Raw genomic sequence first — 22,832 nt, 5'->3', positions numbered from 1 at the left:
TGTAAGAAGTACTGCCACTGACCATTTTAAGAGCATGCATTTGCAGCATGATGGCTCATCACTTACAGGGTAAAGAGAAAACATTTCACCTCCTCACCGTCTGGTAAACACCCTGACAAGCAATTCACCATGGATTGCTTTTAGAAGGGCTGCCGCATGTAACGTAATGAGCCCTCAGTGTTTTTATCAGCTCTTAGTGGACAAGGAGGAATCATCCATGTTGTAAAATGTAATAGTAACTACACCCTTAAAGGATAGGTTTAGTTTTGTACACATCTCCCATTTTAAAAGACTACCAATGTACTATAAAAATAGGTAGTTTTTCCCTTTAAAGTGGTAGTTAAGTCGTTTTTTTACCTGTACCTACAGGCAAGCCTATAATAAGACACATGCGCTCTGAAGGGGCAATATACCTGTGATGTCCCTTCAGAGGTACGTCCAGCCGCTGTGACTCCCACGTGCATGCACGGGAGTAACTTCTTTACAGCTCAGTCAATCAGATGGCCAAAGCACGCAGACTCAGAAGGAAGACCGGATGAAGGTGGAAGCCCTATCTGCAGTGAAAGTGCGCCGCTGGAGGGCTTGGTTCTAAAGATATTTCATAATCTGCTAGTATGCGATGCATACTAACACTTTAGGTCATTATCTTGATGGGTGTTTTTTTTTTTTAAACCTGCGGTTTACTACCGCTTTAAGGCTGCCTGTAGGAAAGGGCCGTTACATAACAGAAAAAAAAAAATAGAATTTTTGTAAGAACTTACCGTAAAATTATTTTCTCGGAGTCCTCTGACAGTCGCCGCCCGATGGTATTAGCCTTCACTATTGGGTAATGGCGCACTCCGCAGGAGCCGGCTAGGCAAATAACTCATTAACAGGTTAATACAAAAACAAACTTTTTGTACCTCAGCACACCACTAGGGGGCCATCCCTCAGCCATTACTCAAAACCCATCTGATATTACCTCAGTTTGTAGCAAGCAGTACCGGAAGGCAACAACCCCCAACTCCAAAAACCAGAGGGGTGGGGGCGGCGACTGTCAGAGGACTCCCAGAGAAAAAAATCTTACGGTAAGTTCTTACAAAAATATTATTTTCTCTTATGTCCTCTGACAGTCGCCGCCCGATGGTATTAGCCTTCACTATTGGGACGTCCCAAAGCAGTGCAGGTATGAGGGGTGGGAAAGAAACGCATCAATCTTAGAAGGCAACGTAAACAGCCAGGCCAGTAACCACCTGAGCCCACAGAAAAAAAACTGGAACAAACACAGAAAAAAATACCCCAACAAGGAGGGACAGTAAAAACCCATGTCCCCTTACACAACTGCCGCACTCAAAACTTTGCGGCCAAAGGAAGCATCCGAAGATGCCAAAACGTCAAGTTTGTAAAACGTAGTGAAAATGTGCACTGACGATCACGTCGCCGCCTTGCACACCTGAGCCACAGACGCCCGATGGCGAAAAGCCCAAGGAGGCACTAACGGCTCGAGTAGAAAGAGCCTTTACCGGGAAAGGAGGAACCTGACCCGTGATGGAATAAGCCCGAACAATCGTCTGTCTGATCCACTTAGAAATGGTCGCCGCAAAGGCTGCCAAGCCCTTCCAAGGGCCCCCCGGGAAGAACAAACCGAGAATCAGACTGCCGAATCGACTACGTGGTGGACAGGTAGCCCTCGACCGCCCGGACAGCAGCCAGAGAATGCAAGGCAAACTCCGTAGGATGCTTGGGTTGTGTACCCAGCGAAGGCAACACAGTATCCTCATTGAGGTGGAATGAAGAAAACCACCTTAGGAAAAAAAGATGGACTGAGTCGCAGAACCACCTTATCTCTATGAAGTACCAGATAAAGAGAACGGCAGGACAAGGCCGCCAATTAAGACACTCTGCGTGTCGACGTGATGGCCACCAGAAAAGCAACTTTTCGTGACAACACAGACCGAGACATCTCCCTGATGATCTCGAAGTGAGGTTTATTGTACCACTGACAACCAAATTCAGGTCCCACGGAAGCAAGAGAGCTCCCCTTGGGGTGAGCCAAATGCTGACCCTCTTGAATGAAGGTGCAGACCAAAGAAAGCGACGTCCAAGGTCGTTGAAACAAGACGGCCAAGGCCCACCACAGACCCTTGGCCTTATTCAGCACCAGATGCTGATCCACGCCCTCCCGCAGGAAGGCCAAGACCTTCGCCACCGAGAAGGAACGAGGGTGAAAACCATGCACTTCGCACCAAGCGATATACGTTTTTCAGGTGCGGCGAAAAACAATTTTTGTAAAATCTTACCGTAAAATTCCTTTGAGTCCTCCGACAGTGGCCGCCCATGCACACAGTCTTCACTTATGGGGTATTGACTTCATCTCCACAGGAGTTTCTAGGCAAAAGACTTGTAAAAAAAAAAAAATAAATAAATCTACATAATCACACCCATGGGGGCTGTCCTACCAGTCCAATACCCCCCTGCAATAGCCATCCCAAATCAGTTTGGTCGCAAGCAGTGAAAGTGTATAAAAAAAGACCCCAAAAAAGAGGGGCAGCGACTGTCGGAGGACTCAGAGAAAGGAATTTTACGCTAAGATTTTACAAAAATTCAGTTTTCTCTTACGTCCTCCGACAGTCGCCGCCCATGCACACAGTCAACACTTATGGGGATGTCCCAAAGCAGTGTAGACATGAGGGGTGGGAAATGCAACTGCCAGAAAGGCAACGTAGTACCCACATCAGAGAAAGGAACCTTACAAGTACAAGAAGGTAACCTTCTGGGTATCAAAAAGCAAAGGCTCAACATTAAAAACAACCCAGGAAAACAAACAACCAAGGGGAAAATAACCCCAACAGCTAGGAACCCGTACAAAAACCAGGGTTTCCTATGGAACAGCAGCACAGAGACCTTTGCGGCCAAAGGATGCATCAGCTGATGCAAGAACATCAATTTTGTAGAATTTTGAGAAAGTGTGCGCAGACGACCAAGTCACAGCCTTGCACACCTGGACCACAGAGGCCTGATGCCGATAGGCCCTGGACGTACTCATCGCCCTGGTAGAGTGCACTTGACAGGGAAGGGAGGAACCCGTTCCCGCAACGAATAGGCCTGTACAATGGTCTATCTGGTCCATTTTGGCAATGGTTGCTGCAGACGCAGCCATACCCTTCCGAGGTCCCTCAGGAGGGACAAATGAGAATCCGATTTTCGAAAGGATTCAGTCGACAGGTAAACCCTGATCGCCCGGACAACATCCAAGGAATGCAAGGCAACCTCTTTTGGATGCTTAGGATTCGCACAAAGCGAAGGCAAAACAATGTCCTCATTCAAGTGTAATTCCGAAACCACCTTCGGCAGAAAGGACGGGTTAGGTCGCAAGACCACTTTATCCCTATGAACTACCAGGTAAGGGGAACGGCAGGACAACGCCGCCAACTCCGACACTCTGCGAGCAGAAGTGATCGCTACCAAGAAAGCCACCTTTTTTGATAGCATAGGCAACGAAATTTCCCTGATATTTTCAAACGGGGAACGCTGCAACACGGACAGAACCAAGTTCAAGTCCCATGGAGGGAAGGGCTCCCTTCTAGGAGGGGCCAAGTGACGCACACCTTGGATAAAGGTGCGAATTAAGGAATGAGACGCCACAGGGCGTTGGAAAAGAACAGCCAGGGCAGATACCAGGCCTTTAATCGTGGCCAATGCAAGGCGCTGGTCCACACCAGTCTGGAGGAAAGCCTACACCCTCGACACCATGTAGGAACGAGGAGAGAAACCCCTGGACTTACACCAGGCAAAATAAGCTTTCCATGTACGGTAATAAACATAACCAGAAGAGGCTTTTCTAGCCTTGATCAAAGTAGGAATGACCTCTGAGGAGAGACCCCTGTGTCTCAGGACCTGGCTTTCAACAGCCAGGCTGTTAAAGCCAGCGACTGTAAAGCAGGATGGAAGATCGGTCCCTGAGACAGTAGATCTTCTCACATTGGCAGCCGCCACAGAGGCCAGGTGAACGATGTCCGCGTACCAGGACCAGCGAGGCCAGTCCGGCGCTACCAGAATCACCAGTGATTGTTCCGAGGCCAACCTGCAAAGGAACCTGGACAACAACTGAATCGGAGGAAAGGCATACATCAGTTGATACTGACGCCAAGGCACCACCAGCGCATCCGAGGCATCTGCCAGAGGATCGCGTGTTCTTGCCACGAACCTTTCCACCTTGTGGCTCAGCCGAGACGCGAACAGATCCCCATCCGGGATCCCCACTTCGCACTCCCCACTTCGCACACAGCATTTGAAACACCTCATGGTGTAGGGACCATTCCCCATGGTCCAGGGTCTGGCGGCTCAGATAGTCGGCCTGCCAATTCTCCACACCCGGAATGTGAACTGCCGACAACGCCGGGACATGAGTCTCGGCCCAAGACAGAATACCGGTCACCTCCTGGGCCGCCCGGGCAATGCTGGTGCCCCCTTGGCGATTGATGTAAGCCACCGCAGTGGCATTGTCCATCTGCACCCGCACAGGACAGCCCTGAAGGCGATCCGACCAATGGAGCAGGCACAGCCTGATCGCTCTCAATTCCAAAATGTTTATCGGAAGGGAGGATTCCTCCCCCGACCACGTGCCCCGGGGAGACAGGTTGCCCAGGACGCCACCCCAGCCGACAGGCTGGCATCCGTGGTGATCACCGTCCACAGAATTGGCCGGAAGGACTTCCCGTCCGACAGAGCCGGGGACTGAATCCACCACAATAGATCCATTCTGGCCTGGGGACTCAGAGAAACCCTCAGGTCCAAGGACTGAGGTAGTCTGTCCCATCTGGCGAGGATCTCCGCTTGGAGAGATCGCGTGTGAAACTGTGCAAATGGTATCGCCTCGAAGGCCGACATCATCAACCCCAGAGACCGCATACAGGTCCTGAGTGACAAGGATTTGTTGTCCGAGGGACCTGACCTCGTTCTGCAGAGTCCAGAGATTATCCTCCGGCAAGAACACCTTTGCTTGAGCAGAGTCCAGAACCATTCCCAGATACTGGAGACGAACCGAAGGCGACAAGGTCGACTTCTGAATGTTGATCGTCCAACCAAACTTCTGAAGCATTTGGACCATGGTGGACAGATCACGCAGCAGGTTCTGACTGGCACTCGATCTTAACAGGAGATCGTCCAGATATCCCAAGACCACGATGCCCGCAACAGGCGCCAACACTTTGGTAAAGACCCTTCGAGCCGAAGCGAGACCGAAAGGTAATGCCACAAACTGGTAATGATCCTCCGCAATAGCGAATTTTTGAACGCGCACCAAGCGGTTCAGCGCTTTCAAGTCTAGAATCGGACGCACTTTGCCCTCCTTTCTGGGCACGGTGAACAGATTTGAATAGAAACCCCGAAACCTGTCCCGATGAGGCACCGGGAAAATCACCCCCTGAGCAAGAAGATCCTGCACCGACTGATGCAGGTCCTGTAACCACTCTGGGGTCAAATGAAGATTTGAGGGAAAGAAACTGTTCGCCGGCCGTGAAAGAAATTCAATCTTGTACCCCGACCGAATGATTTCCTGAACCCACCTGTCCGCGATTCGGAGCAGCCAAGGTTGTAGGAAACCGCGCAAACGTCCCCCCACTCCTGTAACGGGTGAGGGCGCCCCTTCAGGCAGAGGTGGACTGAGCCGCCGCACCTGGCCGGATTTTTGCTTGCCAAACCAGGGCTTTTTCTGGCCACCTTGGCCCTTGAAGGGTTTTCCCTTGTTCTGCGCCCTGAAGGCACGAAAGGACCCTTGAGTAGGTTTAAAGGACGGGCCCCGCTTACCGCGGAAAAACTTGCCCTTAGGATTCTGGGGGAGCAGAGTGCTCTTACCCCCCGTGACTCCTTTAACCAATTCGTCCAAGGATTCCCCAAAAAGGCGAGACCCCGCATAGGGGATGTCAGCCATCGTCTTCCTGGATTTTTGGTCAGCCGACCAGTATTTTAACCAGATTAAGCGACGGTTAATCACAGCGACACTGGACAGGCGTATCGCCAAGGGGGCCTCATTCAGAGCCGCATCGCACAAATACATGACCCCACGATGAATCTGCTCCACCATGTCCACAGTAGTGGGGGGAGCAGAGTCGGCCACGAGTGTGCGTTTGAGCACCTTGGTTCAATCCACCACAGCCTGAGACATTATTACAGAGGCAAAAATAGGCTTGAGCATGGAACCCGCCACCATGTAGGAATGACTGGCAAGAGACTCCAGTTTCCTATCAGTAGGATACCTAAACACCGGGGAGTCCTCAGTGGGTAACAGGGTAGACTTGTTCAACCTGGCCACCGTGTGATCCACTTGAGGAGGCACACACCAGCGCGCAGCCGTAGTAGCCGCAAAAGGGTAGAGAAGGTGAAACTTCCTAGGCACCACGAAGGTGTGTTTTAAATCCACCTTATGGTGAAAGTCTGCGGGGCAAGGAAAAACCTGCGCCGTCTTGCGGGTCCTGTGTGTCCCAAAAGAGGACACAACGCCCGGAGGAGTGGGCTCATCCTCCAAATGTAGCGTTTCCTTCACTGCTAGGATCAGCTCATCCATAGCTGCGCGTTCCTCGGGTGACCCGGGGGGGGGGGGGGGGATGATGAGTCCTCCACCCCTGCGACCTCCGCCTCCCCCTCAGACTCTTGCGGGTCCTGAGAAGAAAGAGACCCCCGAAAGGGCCACGCTACCTACAGCAACCATGTCACACTCCGAATCAGAAGAAAAGGAAATCCTAGGCCTTTTTCTAGCAGCACGTTCAGACATCAGCACATCCATTTTTGACACCAAAGTTGCCACAATAGCAGCCAAATCAGTCTGGTTAGAGGATGCAGTGGACCCTGAATCCCCCACCAAGGCTGGTGGGAATTTGCTGTCCTGGGATTCCATAATAGAAAAGAAAAGTTTTTTTTTTTTTTTTTTAAACTGGCCCTTTAAGTGCGCTGCGGACCCCTCCCCAGCACACCGCTATAAGACTAATATACAGAGCCCCCGCAGGGATAAAACTGACCAGGAAAATTGCACAAGGCAAGGCAGGACAAAGAACAGCAGGACAGAACCCCATAAAGTGTTACCAGCTCCTTTGGTCGCTCCTGTGAGAAAGGAGGAAGTGATGTCACCACTGGAGGCTGAACCAGGCTGCAGGCCAAGGGAAAATAGATGCCTATGGAAACTAATGGGAGGCTTTGGCAAGATGGCCGCCGACATGTGCTTGGAACGAAAGCTTTGCCACACACAAGATGGCGCCGCAAGGCGCGAAAATACACTACATAGCATGCTGTAGGATCGCCCACAATGAAGCCAGACATGCTGCCCACATTTAAAATGGCGGACCGGCAGTTTTTAACCCAGCAGCGGTCGCCGCATGTGTCTGCATCCCCAAGCACCCTAACACATTAGGAGAGGGACCCCCAAAAACCCCACACAGCGCTGTCCGCAGGGACCGGGAACAGGGAGCCCAAAAACGCACAGACACAGGGGACACCACAGACACACATGGACTGCCGACCCCAGACAGAGGCCCCTTATAGAATGTACTTACCTGTACCCGATGGCGTGGGGTGCCTCATATCAAGCGGGAAACCGCCCGCCCTCAGATGGCAGGGGAGTGCCGCCAGCCAAAAACGCAGGACACTATGAATGCACGGACAAACCTATGCTGTGTCCAGTGAGATAGCCACCTCACCTGGCTGCATCCCTGATGGACAGGGATGGGTCGTTTATGAGGCCAGGGCGAACACATAGCCTGCGAAATGCTCGATGGCGGGCTGGGATTCCAGTTGACCCTCTGTCCTGGAGAACCAGGACATCAGTCAGATTCCTGGCTCCGCAGATGCCGTCTTAGTCCGAAGATCCACTAACTGATGCTGATAAAAAACAGCTAGCAAAGTAAAGAAAAAAATGACATCTTTGGAAAATAAATCATAAAAGAAAAAGAGAAGGCTGAGACTGTAGCCTCAGCACATGGAAGCCTATCCACTCCTGAAGCTAGGCAGAAGACAAACTGATATGGGATGGCTATTGCAGGGGGGTATTGGACTGGTAGGACAGCCCCCATGGGTGTGACTATGTAGATTTATTGTTTTTTTACAAGTATTTTGCCTAGAAACTCCTGTGGAGATGAAGTCAATACCCCATAAGTGAAGACTGTGTGCATGGGCGGCAACTGTCGGAGGACGCAAGAGAAAAAAACTTCCTTGAATTGGCTTTCGCGAGCCTCTTACAAGGTAAGGATGACCGCCTGAGGAAGAACCCTATCCCTCAGGACCTGGCTTTTAACAGCCATGCCGACAAAGCCAGCAACTGTAAAGCAGAATGGAAGATCGATCCTTGAGACAGATCGTCTCGCAGCGGAAGCTGCCATCGATGTTCGATGACCATCTGAACGACTTCCGCGTACCAGGACCGTCGAGGCCCGTCCGGGGCCACCAGAATGACTGACATCCGTTCCGACGCCAACCTTACCACCACTTTGTGGAGACGGGACCCAAACAAATGCACGGCCGGTAGGTGACCCCTATCGGGCGCACAGGAGGAGAACCACCCCCGGATGTAGGGACCATTCCCCTCAGTCCAAAGTCTGGCGACGTAGATAGTCCGCCTGCCAGAGTTCCACACCCGGAATGAGAACGGCCGAGAACGCAGGTACCTGCGATCTGGCCCAGGACAGAATCTCGGCCACTTCCGTGCCACCCGGGCACTCCACGTGTCCCCTTAGAGATCGATATAAGCCACAGCCGTGGTATTGCTGAGGTGACCACCGGAAACAGAGAAAGCGTGATCGCTCAGAGCTCCAAGACGTTGATCAGTAGCGAAGTCTCCCCCGCCAACCACGTCCCCTGAGCGCAAAACGTGCCCAGAACTCCTCCCCAGCCCGACAGGCTGGCATCCGTGGTGACAACCATCCTTAATAGAGGTCGGAAGGACCGACGCTGTGTCAAGGACAGCGTCCAGCGCCACCACAGGAGATCCGAGGTAGATGACCCAAGGAAATACTCCTTTCCAAGGACTGAGGTGTCCTGACCCACCTGTCCAGGGTTTCCGCTCGCAGAGACCTGGTGTGAAATTGAGCAAACGTAACTGCTTCGAAGGCCGAGACCAGCCATCCCAGAACCCGCATGCAGGTCCGTAAAGAGGAGAGATCGTCATTCCTGTGAGCTCCAATCTCCCCCCGCAAAGTCCCGATTTTTGTCCTCCGGAAGGAAGACCCGAGATTGAGCAAAGTCCAGGACCATCTAGGTACTGGAAACGAGTAGAGGGAGTCAGCACCGACTTCTGAAATTGACTGCCCACACAAACACCTGAAGTGTCTGAACCTTCACAGCCAGATCTTCTGCCAAAGTCACACATGAGTTTGACCTTGCAAGAGGTCGTCCAGGCAACCGAGGACCGCAATGCCCCGTAAAACGCAGCAAAGCTAGACTGGAGCCAACCCTTGGTGAAAACCCTAGGAGTCGAAGCAAAACTGAAAGCCAACGCCACAAACTGGTAATGCTCCCCAGCCACCGCAAAGCGGAAGCAGCTCAGAGGACCCTCGAAAATAGGGATGTGGAGATACGCACCCTGCAAGGCGAATTCCCCAGGCCTCAACGAAGCCATCACCGACCGGATGGATCCAATCCTGAACATCCCGCACAAAGACGTTCAGGAACTACCAGTCCAGAATCGGACACACCGTGCCCTCTTTCTTGGGCACCGTGAACAGGTTGGAGTCAAAACCGCAAAAACTTTTTCCGAAAAAAAAAACGGTACCATGACACCGTGTGCAAGCAAGCCGTGCACAGCCCCCATGAGAGCTCTTAGATGAGCAGGGTACAGATTAAGAATGGGTGGGAGGAACCTGTCTGCGGGGCGAGATCAACTCAATCTTGTGCGCTGAACGAATTGGTTTGTGAACCCACCCGTCCTGAATGCCGGACAACCAGGGTTCCTGAAAAGCAAACAGACGTCCCCCCACCCTGACAACGGGGAGGGCTTCCCTTTAGGGAGTGATAGACTGGGCCACCGAACCAGACTGACCGGCGTTTGGCTTACCCAACCACGGCTCCTCGTGGACACCGGGAAGATGGAAAGGAATACCCTTCTCCTGCGTCCCAAAGGCACAAAGGCAATTATGTGGAGTCTTGAAGGAGGGCCCCCTCCGCGTGCGGGGAGGCTCTCCCTTGGTGACCTGGGGCGGACGAGTACTCTTACCTCCCGTGAGCCCCATAACAACTCAGCTAGAGTTACCCCAAAAGGGCGATTCCCCTCATATGGGACCTCAGACGTCGTCTTTTAGGATGCGTGGTCAACTGACCAGCACTTTAACCATGTAATGCGGTGGATCGCAATCCCCACCGCCGACAACCGGGCGACCAACGGAACCACGTCCAAGTCCACGTCGCCCAGGAACATCGCAGTGTGGAGGAGCTGATCCTGCTGCGAACCCCCTTGCACCATGTCATAAGCGCCTGAGAGGCCATCACTTAGGAAAAACACAGGTTCTAACAGGGAACCCGCCACTAGATAAATGAGGCGGGCAAGCACTTCCACACGCCCATCAGCCGGATCCCTGAATACCGGGAATCCCCTACCAGCAGCAAAGTGGACTTAGTCAGCCTATATACAGTGTGATCCCCTGCTTGGGGACACCGACCAACGTTCGTCTACCGCTTCCAAAAAAACGGAGAGCGGGTGGAAAAACGCCTAGGCCCCACCAACATGCACTAAATGCGCCGCCACTGGCCATTCACGATATTGAGAGCAACCATCGTAGCGTGTTCTAGGCATGTTGCCCACAGCCAAGATGGCCCCCGACCGGGAAAGCACAGCAGAATCCCCACATGGCTGCTTACTTACAGAGCTCAGATTCTGCACACCACACAAAATGGTGGCCGCTCCTAACAGGCGGCAAATAAGTGCACCAAACACATTCCGGCCATCCGCAGTGACCACAGGGAGACCCTTCCAGCAGTCCCACACAGCACCCCCAGCAGGGGAGAACCCTAACCCGGCCAGAATAGGGATCCTACAGAGACCATCCCCTGCTATCCCTTAAGAGTTGGCCCACAATCCCCCCAAACGTCCCCAGGGACAAGGGGTACAGTACTCACTAGTGCAGTAGCGGGCACCGCTCAGAAACGGGAGACCTCCCACCGCAAGTGGGGGTGCCCTCAGCCATGAAGAGACACTGGCAACACGCGGGCGATCCGGGTTGAGACGTCTCCAGCGAAGCGCAGCTCCGCAGGCTCGACCCCTTATGGACGGGCACTGTCGTTGCGAGGCCTGGGCGTACCAGTAACCTGCGACGCTCGTTGGCAGGCTGGGATTCCATAAGGATCTAGGATACCCAGTCCGAGGCCCAGCTCTGCAGTCACTTGCAGTCCTCCAGGAAAAGGAACTAGTGATAGTGAGAGAAAATAAAATCTATTGTGCAAAGAAAAACACATGAATTCAGAAAAAAACATTAAGTCCCAGTTCAGAACACCTAACCAGCTCCTGAGCTAGGCAACACAAAACTGAGGTAATATCAGATGGGTTTTGAGTAATGGCTGAGGGATGGCCCCCTAATGGTGTGCTGAGGTACAAAAAGTTTGTTTTTGTATTAACCCATTATCTGCCTAGCCGGCTTCTGCAGAGTGCGCAATTATCCAATAGTGAAGGCTAATACCATCGGACGGCGACTGTCAGAGGACGTAAGAGAAATGGGAATTTTGATGCACCTGTAAATTCCATACTTTGGAGTAGAATACAGAACAGTACAGGACACTGGAATCAATGCTTAGACTATGGGTTTTATGCCACTACCTTGGAGTGATTACACACTCCCTTCTGCCAACTGTACAAGTGACCGAGTGGCTATATAGGGAATAGCCGGCTCGAAATTTTGATACTGGGATGATGCCTCCAGGTGCAGGCATCAACCAAATATAAACTACTGAAACCCTAGGACGTCATATGACGGCAAGTGGCTCAGGTGGAACTTTAGTTCAAAACTAAAACATGGGTGAACAGGTGGGATTTTACACGCAGAAGAGACATACTTCGTCTCTTCTGCATTAAAGCTTCTTACCTGCCTGTCCGCCTCGAAGCTGAGGGAACTCTTGCACATGTACGAGAGTGACAATCTCAGCAAGGTCAATGACAGCATCTGGCAATCGCGACCCCGGAAGCCGGCCTCTGAAGATGCCAATGACCGGTGTAGTGTGCAAGTGCCTTGCTGGAATGAAGGCAAGTATAGTTACAGTTTAAAGTAACAATGAGAATTAAATAAGCCAGTGCACCAGGCTTGGATCAGGATGGCCTGTGAGAATTAAAGGATAGGTTCACCTTTAAGAACATGTTACATGTTCTACCCGTATTAGGGTTGAACATGCAAAATGTTCTAACTCCTGCCAACTGTACCTAGCCCATGTGAATAAACTACAAGTACCGCCCACCACCAAAGAAGACAGTTTGTCGTTCTGAATTTACTGTGATGGTGCCGATGAGCACCCTTGTAATTACTTTCTAACACACAGCCTGTAATGAGATACAGGCTGAAAGCTGCAGGGCTTTTCTGCAGGAGCCTGACATTGCATCCCTGATCCACTGATCACAGGTGCAATGCGTTCTAGGCTACTGCAAGAATAAATAATAAGTGCACTTTTTTTTTTTCTGCAAAAATATGTGCATTTATTATTTTTTCTAAAAAGGTGAACTTAGCCTTTAATGTTTTTGCAATTACAATTGAGCCATAATGTAATGTATTTTGCACAAAATGGAGCCTCAATTAGAAATGTTTTTTTTTTAAGTTAAAACTATCCTTTTACTATGTTTACAATCCTCTTCGTGACTAAATGACACCATCTCCATAAACACTATTGCCCCAAACGTCAAGGATAAAATAAACTGTACAAAAAAAAAAAAAAACACACACTCACCTGGGCTTAGATTTGCTCTTAGACCTCGAGCTGCTACTCCCTTTGGATTTTTTTGATTTATCAGTGCTTAAGCCATCACCCGGTTCACCCTTCTTTTTCTTTTTCTTCTTCCTACTTGCATCATCATCCTCAGCATTGACACTTGGAAGCTCATCCTCATTTAGAACACGGGGAATATTCTGTTCCCCTCTCGCTCTGGCCCTAGCAATGGCCTCAGCCACAATACGATTGGCCTTTTCCTGTTTCTTCTGACTATCCAGTTTGCGAGATTCCCCTGATAGAAAGCATAGAACAGTGAGGTCAGGTAAAAATACTACCTGCATCCGAAAGAATCAAATGTGTCTAAAATAAAGAACACAGTGCAAAACTTTCACTTTGTCATTAGATAAAAGCTAAACTTTATAGCAGATTTAAAAAAGACCATGGTGCCATTGTATTGTAGTTATTTTGCATTGCAATGTAAATGAGGGTCTAGTGGCTTAAAGAAGAAATGAAAGCAGGCAACATTTTAAAAACGGTTGGCTCTCCTATACATTCACCTGAGTACAGTGGCCTTCAGAGGAGGATTTCTACTAGAGTGTTATTCAGAGGCGCAGGCAGTGGGAAAGGTGAGTATTTACACTCTTCTTTCACAGGTAAGCTTTCTCAGGGGAAAAATACTATAATGACAGGGTCACTTTAAAAAAAAAAAAAACTTGCATCTAAAATGTATAATGGCTGCCATTGTGCTCCCTCTTCCCCCTACGAAAATGCCAGTTCCCTGGGTTGCATGCTGATGCACTTTGAAATCACTGACCTGACAGTAGTATGCAGATAAAGAGCTCAGAGTTTTTTTCCAGGTTTTTTCCAAGTTAGCGTTTAAAAGTATTGAAGCCTGACTGACAGGTAACCAACATTTTCAGAAGCAGGTTAGCAATGGAAGCCTACAAATTTCATTTTAATACAAGTATCCTATAGGAGAAGCGCCAATCACTGCATCACTGTTCTGGCACCAGTCTTAAGCTGGCAACAGCATTTAAAAGACAGCTGGAAATGCAGGTATGATCTTAAAGGCACTCAGGCATCAGTCTTGGCACATCTGAACTAAAATAGTCGCATTGGTGAAGTGGGCATGTTATGGCCTATGATGCAAGTTGGTGGAGTCACACTGCAAGGCAACTCTGACATTTTTTTTTTTTATAAAATACACCACAACTAGACAAGGTTTTCTAAATTTCCAATCACGATGCCCCATGTGGGTGCCTGCAGTACCACAGACTATTGCTTGACCTTGCCAATGGACACTATAAAAAACGTCTGCCTTGTCGACATGTTAAAAACCTAAGGAGGGTACTCCCAGATCACAATTCAGCCAAGAGGGCCGGAGAAATATCATCTTCACACGTAGTCCTGCCAGTTCAACAGAAGCCAATCATTAGCTTCTGGTCGAATAGTATTGCTTACCGGAAAATCCATTTTGTCACAGCGCTCCATAAATCGTAACTACTGGGTTATATTGCCTCCTCTAGGAATGGGACTAGGCAGAACAAAACACCTGGCTACGCCCATGGCCGTCCTCAGCTTGGTATATAACCCCCTTTCTGCTCTAGGTAATCAGTTTAGTAGCAAGCAGTATTAGAAGTATCAGAACTTCAGAGGGGTGGGTGCTGTGTTAGTTTAACTCAAAGATCCCATTTTCTCTTTCGTTCAACGACTGACACAGCGCTCCACAAACCATAACTACTGGGACGTCCAAAAGCAGTGCCAAAAGGAAAATGAGGGGTGGGGAAAATAACCCAAGGCTAAACATAAGTGCCCTTAACCAGGAGCCTTAACCGGGTCACAGGAGTCCCTTCTGAAAAAAAAAAAAAATTGGATTTTTGTAAGAACTTAAAAAACACTTTTCTCTGAAGGTCATCGAAAGACACAGCTCCATCTAGTCAGACTATAGGGTTATGCTCCTATCAAGCTTTTTTCCTGCCTAGTGCCAATTCCTAACTACAACCATGAGGGCTGTCCCTGCAGGCATAAACCCACGCACCCTATCAAAGAGTTTAGTTGCAAGAAGTGTTTAGAACAGAAAAAAACCCCATTCACTCAGATGTAGAGGGGCGGGTGCTGCAGCTGTAGAAACTTCAGAGAAAAGGGTTTTTACGATTTTTGTAAGATCCTTTTTCTCTGATGTCCATTGACAGCCGCAGCCTCATCTTCATGAGCTGTGTGGGTTATGCTGCCACCTGCAGGAGTAGTCTGTAGGAGTACGTTGCATACAAAAGTTGCCGTGTAGTTTTTGGCCCTTACCCCTATAAGGAGACCAACAAAAAAAGAAAGAAAAAGATGGGGCTTTGCAGGCCAATGGGAGTACAAGGATCAGACGTAAAACCAGTTTATAAAACCAGACGACAACATTTTATTAGTATATCGGATAAAAAGCATGAACCACCATGCATAATGAATGCAATTGGACTGACATACAATTATAAAATCAAGTAGAATGAGTCATTTACAACATAGAGATACGTCCCCAAAGGGGGAACAAAATCAAAAAGCCTGTGTAGGATGGAGAGTAGGTCTCACGATGGAATCGGTCAGTGTAGGTCCCCAGCAAGCCGACGCGTTTCGCTCAAGGCTTCCTCAGGGCCTGAGAGACCAAGACAGAACGGTATTTCCTTATTGATAAGGACTCAGAGTAGATGACAACGTTGTGGCGACACAGATGCTGAATAGGGCTTACTGCTTCCGTATTTAAAACATACGCTTCATTTTGGCGTGTATACACATTCAATTTGTGCTGGATTCATACATTTTTTGGACCCTTATAGTCTCCACTGTTGGTAGTCTCCTGGCAATCTCGACTACCCGCACCCTCTCCCTGATATATTCAGGATTATGGGTGCTCAACGTTAGGTGTAAGAGATCTATTATGGTGTGGGGATAGCCTCAAGCAGGTAAGGGCAGGCACATTTTATGTAGTCAAATAAGGCATCATACTCCAGACCTATTTTTTTGCAGGAATGGTTCCAGGCAGGGAAGAATGTGCATATATGTCTCACTGTTTTTGATAGAATGGACAATAAGTCCCGAGGCAGGTTGCTGACGTACTAGAGCTGCCAAGGGCTTATGGAGCTCGGGACTTATTGTCCATTCTATCAAAAATAGTGAGACATATATGCACATCCTTCCCTGTCTGGAACCATTCCTGCAAAAAAATAGGTCTGGAGTATGATGCCTTATTTGACTACATAAAATGTGCCTGCCCTTACCTGCTTGAGGCTATCCCCACACCATAATAGATCTCTTACTCCCAACGTTGAGCACCCATAATCCTGAATATATCAGGGAGAGGGTGCGGGTAGTCGAGATTGCCAGGAGACTACCAACAGTGGAGACTATAAGGGTCCAAAAAAATGTATGAATCCAGCACAAATTGAATGTGTATACATGCCAAAATGAAGCGTATGTTTTGAATACGGAAGCAGTAAGCCCTATTCAGCATCTGTGTCGCCACAACATTGTCATCTACTCTGAGTCATTATCAATAAGGAAATACCGGTCTGTCTTGGTCTCTCAGGCACTGAGGAAGCCTTGAGCGAAACGCGTCGGCTTGCTGGGGACCTACACTGACCGATTCCATCGTGAGACCTACTCTCCATCCTACACAGGCTTTTTGATTTTGTTCCCCCTTTGGGGACTTATTTCTATGTTGTAAATGACTCATTCTACTTGATTTTATAATTGTATGTCAGTCCAATTGCATTCATTATGCATGGTGGTTCATGCTTTTTATCCGATATACTAATAAAATGTTGTCTGGTTTTATAAACTGGTTTTACGTCTGATCCTTCTACTCCCATTGGCCTGCAAAGCCCCATCTTTTTCTTTTTTTGTAGGAGTACGTTAGTACAAAATTTTAACATATACACGCCCACGGGGTTGTCCCTCCAGACATAACCCTCACAGACACAGCCCAGCACATCAGTTTAGTTGCAATCAGTGAAGACAAAAAAAAAAAACATCCCCAATCAGAGGGGTGGTGCTGCGTCTGTCAATGGACATCAGAGAAAAAGATTTTACGGTAAAACCTTACAAAAATCGTATTTTCTCTATCGTCCATTGACCGATGCAGCCTCATCTTCATGAGCTGTGTGGGACGTCCCAAAGCAGTATAGGCATGAGGGGTGGGAAAAACGCAACCAGAAAGTAACGTAAACTCCAAAGACTAAACCTAGGCTACTGGGTAACATGAAGCTCAACCAAAACATGAGCTCACCCAGGTAAAAGACCCCTAAGAATAAGAAAAACTAGATTTTTGACTTACCGTAAAATCCTTTTCTCTTAAGTTCATTGACGGATGCAGTTCTCTCCGATTCATATCAGTAGGGTAATACTGCCCCCTACAGGAGTAGGACACTAGGCAAAAAAAAGTTCTGGCTATGCCTATGGGCAGTCCCGGAGGGTACACCCTCTCTCTTCCTGCATAGGATACAAGTTTTGTATCAAAGCAGTGTCAGAAAAGTAACACCAACCCAACTCAAAATAGAGGGGCGGGTGCTGCGTCCGTCAATGAACTTAAGAGAAAACGATTTTACGGCAAGTCAAAAATCCAGTTCTCCATCGTTCATTGACAGACGCAGTTCTCTCTGTTTCATATCAGTAGGGACGTCCCAAAGCAGTGCCAAAAAAAAAAAAAAAAAAAAAGGGGGGGGAGCAGAAAAGAACAAGTCCCCAAGGCCAAACATAGCTGACCAGGCAACATAGGACTCAGCACAAAAGATGACGCCCACCTGAAAACAACAGTAAACACCCTCATGGAAGGCCAAAATCCCTCCAAACAGCAGCCAGCAAAAAACCTTGTGGCCGAAAAGAGGCATCTGCAGATGCCAGCACATCCACCTTATAAAACATGGTAAAGGTGTAAACAGACTACAAGGTAGCCGACTTGCAACCTGGAGCACAGATGCCCACAAGGCGAAAAGCCCAGGAAGCACTAGGCGCCCGAGTAGAACGCGCCTAAACAGGGAAAGGTAGGACCTGACCCCTAATTGAATAAACCTGCAACACCGTCTGTCCGATCCATCCAGGAATAGACGCAGCAGGCGCAGGCAGTCCCGTTCACGGGCCATCCATAAGTACAGATAGTGAGCCCGACTCACAAAAAGACTCAGTAGTCGCCAAGTACACCTGGAGTGCCCGCACTCTAAACAGAGTAAGCAATGCACATTCCTTAGGATGTGAGGGCTCAGGACACAAGACGTGAATACAATGTCCCCGTGCAAGTGAACACCAGAAACCACCTTTGGAGAGAAGAACGGATCCGGACGAAGTACCACTTGGCCTCATGATTAATATATAGGGAGAACGACAGGACAATGTCGCCAGTGTCGACACCTGCAGCAGAGTGACAGCAACCAAGAAGGCCACCTTCTGTAATAAGGTAGGCAGGGGATACCCTTGAATAGACGCAAACAGAGGGTCTAAAAGAACCGACTGCACCAAATCAAGGTCCCCAGTGGGTGACGGAGGTAGCACCGTAAGCACCCTCTGGAAGAAGTCACGCACCAGAGCACAGGCGGCCAAAATAAATTTGCCAAAACGGAAACCCAACCCTTGACAGTACTCAAGGCCAACTTGTGATCAACTCCCCATTGAAGGAGGCCAAGATCAGGGCCACCGAGTAAGAGCGAGGGGGAGCCCCCGCAATATACGACTGTCTCGAAAGTCGCTTCAAGCAGGGTGGGAATCACTGAAGCAGCCATTTCCCCGTCCTTCAGCACCTGGCATTCAACAGCCAAGTCGGCAAAGTCAGCGACCGCAAAGTCGGACAGGGGATGGGCCCTGGAGACAATAACTACTTCCCTTGCCCTTCCATGTGTTCTTTGCTATGAAGGCCAGTTATAGGTGGGGGCAGAGGCCATTTTCTTTGTTGTTAATGTATACTGGCGAGTGGACATACTGGATGCCTTTGCTGTTGTACCATTGGCTGGGCATCCATTATGCCCCCAAGTACCTTTAGGAGGGTTGGGCCACCTCCAGGCTCACCTACTCCCTATCTATTCATTAGCTTGCATGTGCTTCCACTGTGAAGATTCTCATAAATTTACAAGAGTTCGGACTGCAGGTAATACAGGGTGCCGTGGAGTGGCCCTGCAGCTTAGACCTGCGTTTGCAAGTGTGTGCCAATTAAACCCCTGTTTTGACGCAAACTGTTAGACAGGTTAATTTGGTTGGTAAGCAAACTGGTTAGCAAATTGAACTGGGAATTTATTTTTTTTTGTCTCATGTGCGTTGCCCTTCCATGTGTTCTTTGCTATGAAGGGCAGTTATAGGTGGGGGCAAAGGCCATTTTCTTTGTAGACAATAACTCCTCCCTGAGAGGAATTCGCCAATGAGCGTCTGCTGCCAGCCTGACCAGGCTGGCGTACCAAGCTCGGCGAGGCCCTTTCGGAGCCACGAGAAAGACCGGAATGCCTTACGCCTCGATCCTGCGAAAAATTCTTGGCAGCAACTTGGGAGGAGGAAAGGCAGACCGTAGCGGAGACTGACCTTGGCCCATCCGTGAGCATGCACACACAACCATGCTGGCGGCAGCTGTGCGCAGGTGACCATGCTAAACTCCACAGCATCTTTCAAGTTGAACCTAGTGAATGTTCTTGTCCTTGACAGAACCCATGGTGCCACCATTGCACCTGCCAGAAGGTCCCGGGAGCGGGCCACAAACCGCAGCACTATCCTGTAGATGCGACGCCAACAGGTCCACATCTGGAGGGCCCACAACAAAGGCACCACTGCAGAAACACCTCTGGATGAAGGGACAATACCCCTGCATTCAAGGCCTGTTGACTGAAGCAATCCGCCCGCCAAGGTTTCCACACCTGAAAAGGGAACAGCGGAAGAGCTGGAACAAGGCGCACTGCCCAACAAAGAATTGACACAAGCAAGGCTGCAAGAACACCCTTGGTGCCCCCTTGGTGAATGACATAAGCCACGGTCGTGGCGTAGTCGATTGAATGTGCACCGGGCAGCTGCAGGTGCCCGATCCAGTGAACCAGGCAAAGCCGGATCGCTCTCAGCCCCAGGACATTGATCGGTAACCTGGATCCTCCAGGGACCATACTCCCGACGCAGAGAACCGGCCGGGGAACTCCTTCCCACCCAGACAGGCTTGCTAAGTGTTCAGGAAAAAGGGGAGGGAGGATTCAAGCTCAAGACTCCCTAGTCAGCCAACTCAGTCGCATCCGAAAGTCCAGAGAGTTTGGATTCTAGTCCCATTGGATAAGGATCGCCTTCTGGGGGATCCCCGAGAGGGATTGAGCGAAAGGGACCGTCTCGAAAGACGGCACCATCAGTCACAGAACTCGCATACAGGTCTGAAGGGACGAACATGTGTGGGACATGAACCACAGTCTGAAGTTCCAAGAGTCTTTTCCCCAGAGGGAGGCATTAGTAGCCAACGGACGTTGGAAGTAAATGGCCAAGGCCAACACCTGGCCCTTGATAGTACCCAACGCCAACCTGCTGCTCAACCCCTTTTTGTTAAAAGCCCAAAACCCTAGCTACAGAAAATAAGTGAGGGTGCAGCTGCAGCAATTCACACCATGAAATGTACAATTTCCACGTGCGATGATAGATCTTCCTGGAAGTCGAATTCCCAGCCTTCAAAAGGGTAAAAATCACCAAGTCAGAGACCTCAATCCTTCAACACTTTGCTTTCAATAGCTAAGCGGTTAAAGCAAGCGATAGTAAAGCAGGGTGGAAGATTGGTCCTTGAGAGGAGTACATCTTCCCCCAGAGGAAGTCTCCATGGAGGGTCTACGACCATTTTTACCAGGTCTGCGTACCAAGACCGCCAAGGCCAGTCTGCTGCCTTCCCATTGCCACTCGGCGAAGAAACCTCGGTAGGAGCACGAGCGGAGGGAAGGCATAGATCCGGCGATTCGGACTCCAAGGAGCCACCAGAGCATCTGTGGAGTCGGACAAGTAAATATTCCCTGCGCTCAAAAGGTGCATGTAGGCCAGAGAGGAATTGGCTGTATTGATGCGTTAGCCAAATGGACCCCTTCAAGCTTGCCTGTCGCAACGAAGCATCATGGTCCTGTGGTCTCTGGACAGCTGAAGGGACTCTCTTTTTCGCTTGTTATAACGTACTCTTGCGAGTAGAATATATGTTGTTTTAAAGATTTGTTAATAAATATCTTATGGTACTGCACTAGGTCGGTACGCCCTGCTCTTATTTCTTATGCATCTGTGGAGTCGACCAGAGGATCCCGAGACCTGACCGCAAACCGCTGAACTTTCCTGTTGAGGCGAGATGCAAACAGATCCACCTCCGGAGTCCCCCACCGGGCACACAGGAGATGAAACACCTCCGGATGAAGGGACCATTCCCCTTGATCCAACACCTGACGACTCAGGTAATCCGCTTGCCAATTCTCCACACCCCGAATGTGGACTGTGGACAGAGCCGCAACATGGTGTTCTGCACAAACCAGAATCTTGGCCACCTGCTTGGCCGCCAGGACACTTTTGGTGCCCCCTTGATGATTGATGTAAGCCATGGCATTGTCCGACTGTATCCAAACCAGAGAGCCACGTAGCCGACTCGTAGCCGACTCGCTCTAAGCTCCAGAATATTAATCGGCAAGGAAGACTCTGTCGCCCAAGTCCCTTGGGCACAGAGCTTCCCTAGCACTCCACCCCAGCCTGACAGGCTGGTGTTTGTGGTGACCACCGTCCAAACACTGGCAGAAAGGACTTGCCCTGGCACAGGGCAGGTGACCGGAGCTACCAAAAAAGAGCTGACTTTGTAAGATGGCTCAAGTGAATCTTCTGATCCAAGGACCGTGGATCTCGGTTCCATTTCGCCAGAATCTCCTTTTGCAAAGGTCTCGAGTGAGACTGAGCAAACAGGACTGCTTCGACGGTCAAAACCATCAGACCCAGGGCCCTCATGCAAGCCCGCAAAGAGGAAGGAGGATGGAGATGTTGCCCAACAGATCTGAGTGGGATACTGCTCGCAACAGGAGATCGTCCAGATATCCCACAATTGAGATACCTCGCCAACATAACAAGGCCAGCACAGGGGCCAGGACCTTGGTAAATTCTCTGGGAGCCGAGGAGAGACCAAAGGGTAACGTCACAAATTGAAAGTGCTCCTCTGCCACCGCAAAGCGGAGGAATCGCTGATGTCCCTCGAATATGGGGACGTGGAGATATGCATCCTTGAGATCGATGAAGGCCAGAAAATCCTCGATTCAACGATGCCACGACTGACCGAATGGACTCAGTTCGAAACTTCTGCATCCGCACAAAGCGGTTCAGAGCCAATTTGAGGTCCAGAATTAGATGCACCTTGTCCTCCTTTCTGAGCACCGTGAACAGGTTTAAATAGAAACCTTGAGAGCGAGGAACCGGCACTATCACACCTTGAGCCAGGAGAACTTGCACAGTCTCACGCAGATACTTCAAACGCTCTGGAGACAGGTGAAGTTTTGACTGAAAAAACCTTTCCCTGGCCGGGACCAGAATTCCATCTTGTACCCGGAACAAATCAGTTTGTTAATCCAATCATCCTGAATAAAGGAAGTCCAGGGTTCCTTTGAAGAAGCGCAGACGTCCCCCCACCCCTGAGCCGGGTGAGGGCGCCCCTTCAGGCTGAAGGAGGACTTGTCAGCAGCACCGGACTGGCCGGCCTTGGGCTTGCCCCTCCAGAGGCTCTGAACGGCTTACCTTTTTCTTGCGACTCAGAGGCATGAAAAAACGGCTCGTGAGCAGAAAAAGGAGGGACCCTGCTTACTACGGGGAGTCTTACCCTTGGGGGATTGAGGAAGAGTACTCTTCTCGCCAGTCAAGTCCTTGATCAACTCATCGCCAAACAAAACGCTCTCCCAGAAAAGGGAGATCAGCCAGGGCTTTTTTAAGCTGGATACACACTATACACAACTTTTGTTGTTAGATTTCCTTTAGATTTA

At 49.8% G+C, this 22,832-nt stretch overlaps 1 protein-coding gene across 2 annotated transcripts in view; it reads right to left on the bottom strand.

Annotated features, from left to right (window-relative positions):
* CHD8 (chromodomain helicase DNA binding protein 8) overlaps positions 1 to 22,832 on the bottom strand; it is a 203,247-nt gene that overhangs the window by 108,765 nt on the left and 71,650 nt on the right. For both annotated transcript variants that reach the window (XM_082243977.1, XM_082243978.1), the window contains exon 5: positions 12,886 to 13,159. In XM_082243977.1, coding sequence (XP_082100103.1) covers positions 12,886 to 13,159 — 274 coding nt within the window. The remainder of the gene's footprint in view (positions 1 to 12,885; positions 13,160 to 22,832) is intronic.

The sequence above is a fragment of the Pelophylax lessonae genome, assembly GCF_965119305.1.
Source record: "Pelophylax lessonae genome assembly, chromosome: 1".
Taxonomy (NCBI): Eukaryota; Metazoa; Chordata; class Amphibia; order Anura; family Ranidae; genus Pelophylax; species Pelophylax lessonae.
The sequence above is the reverse complement of the archived record's forward strand: the minus strand, read 5'-3'. Positions and strand labels throughout refer to the sequence as shown.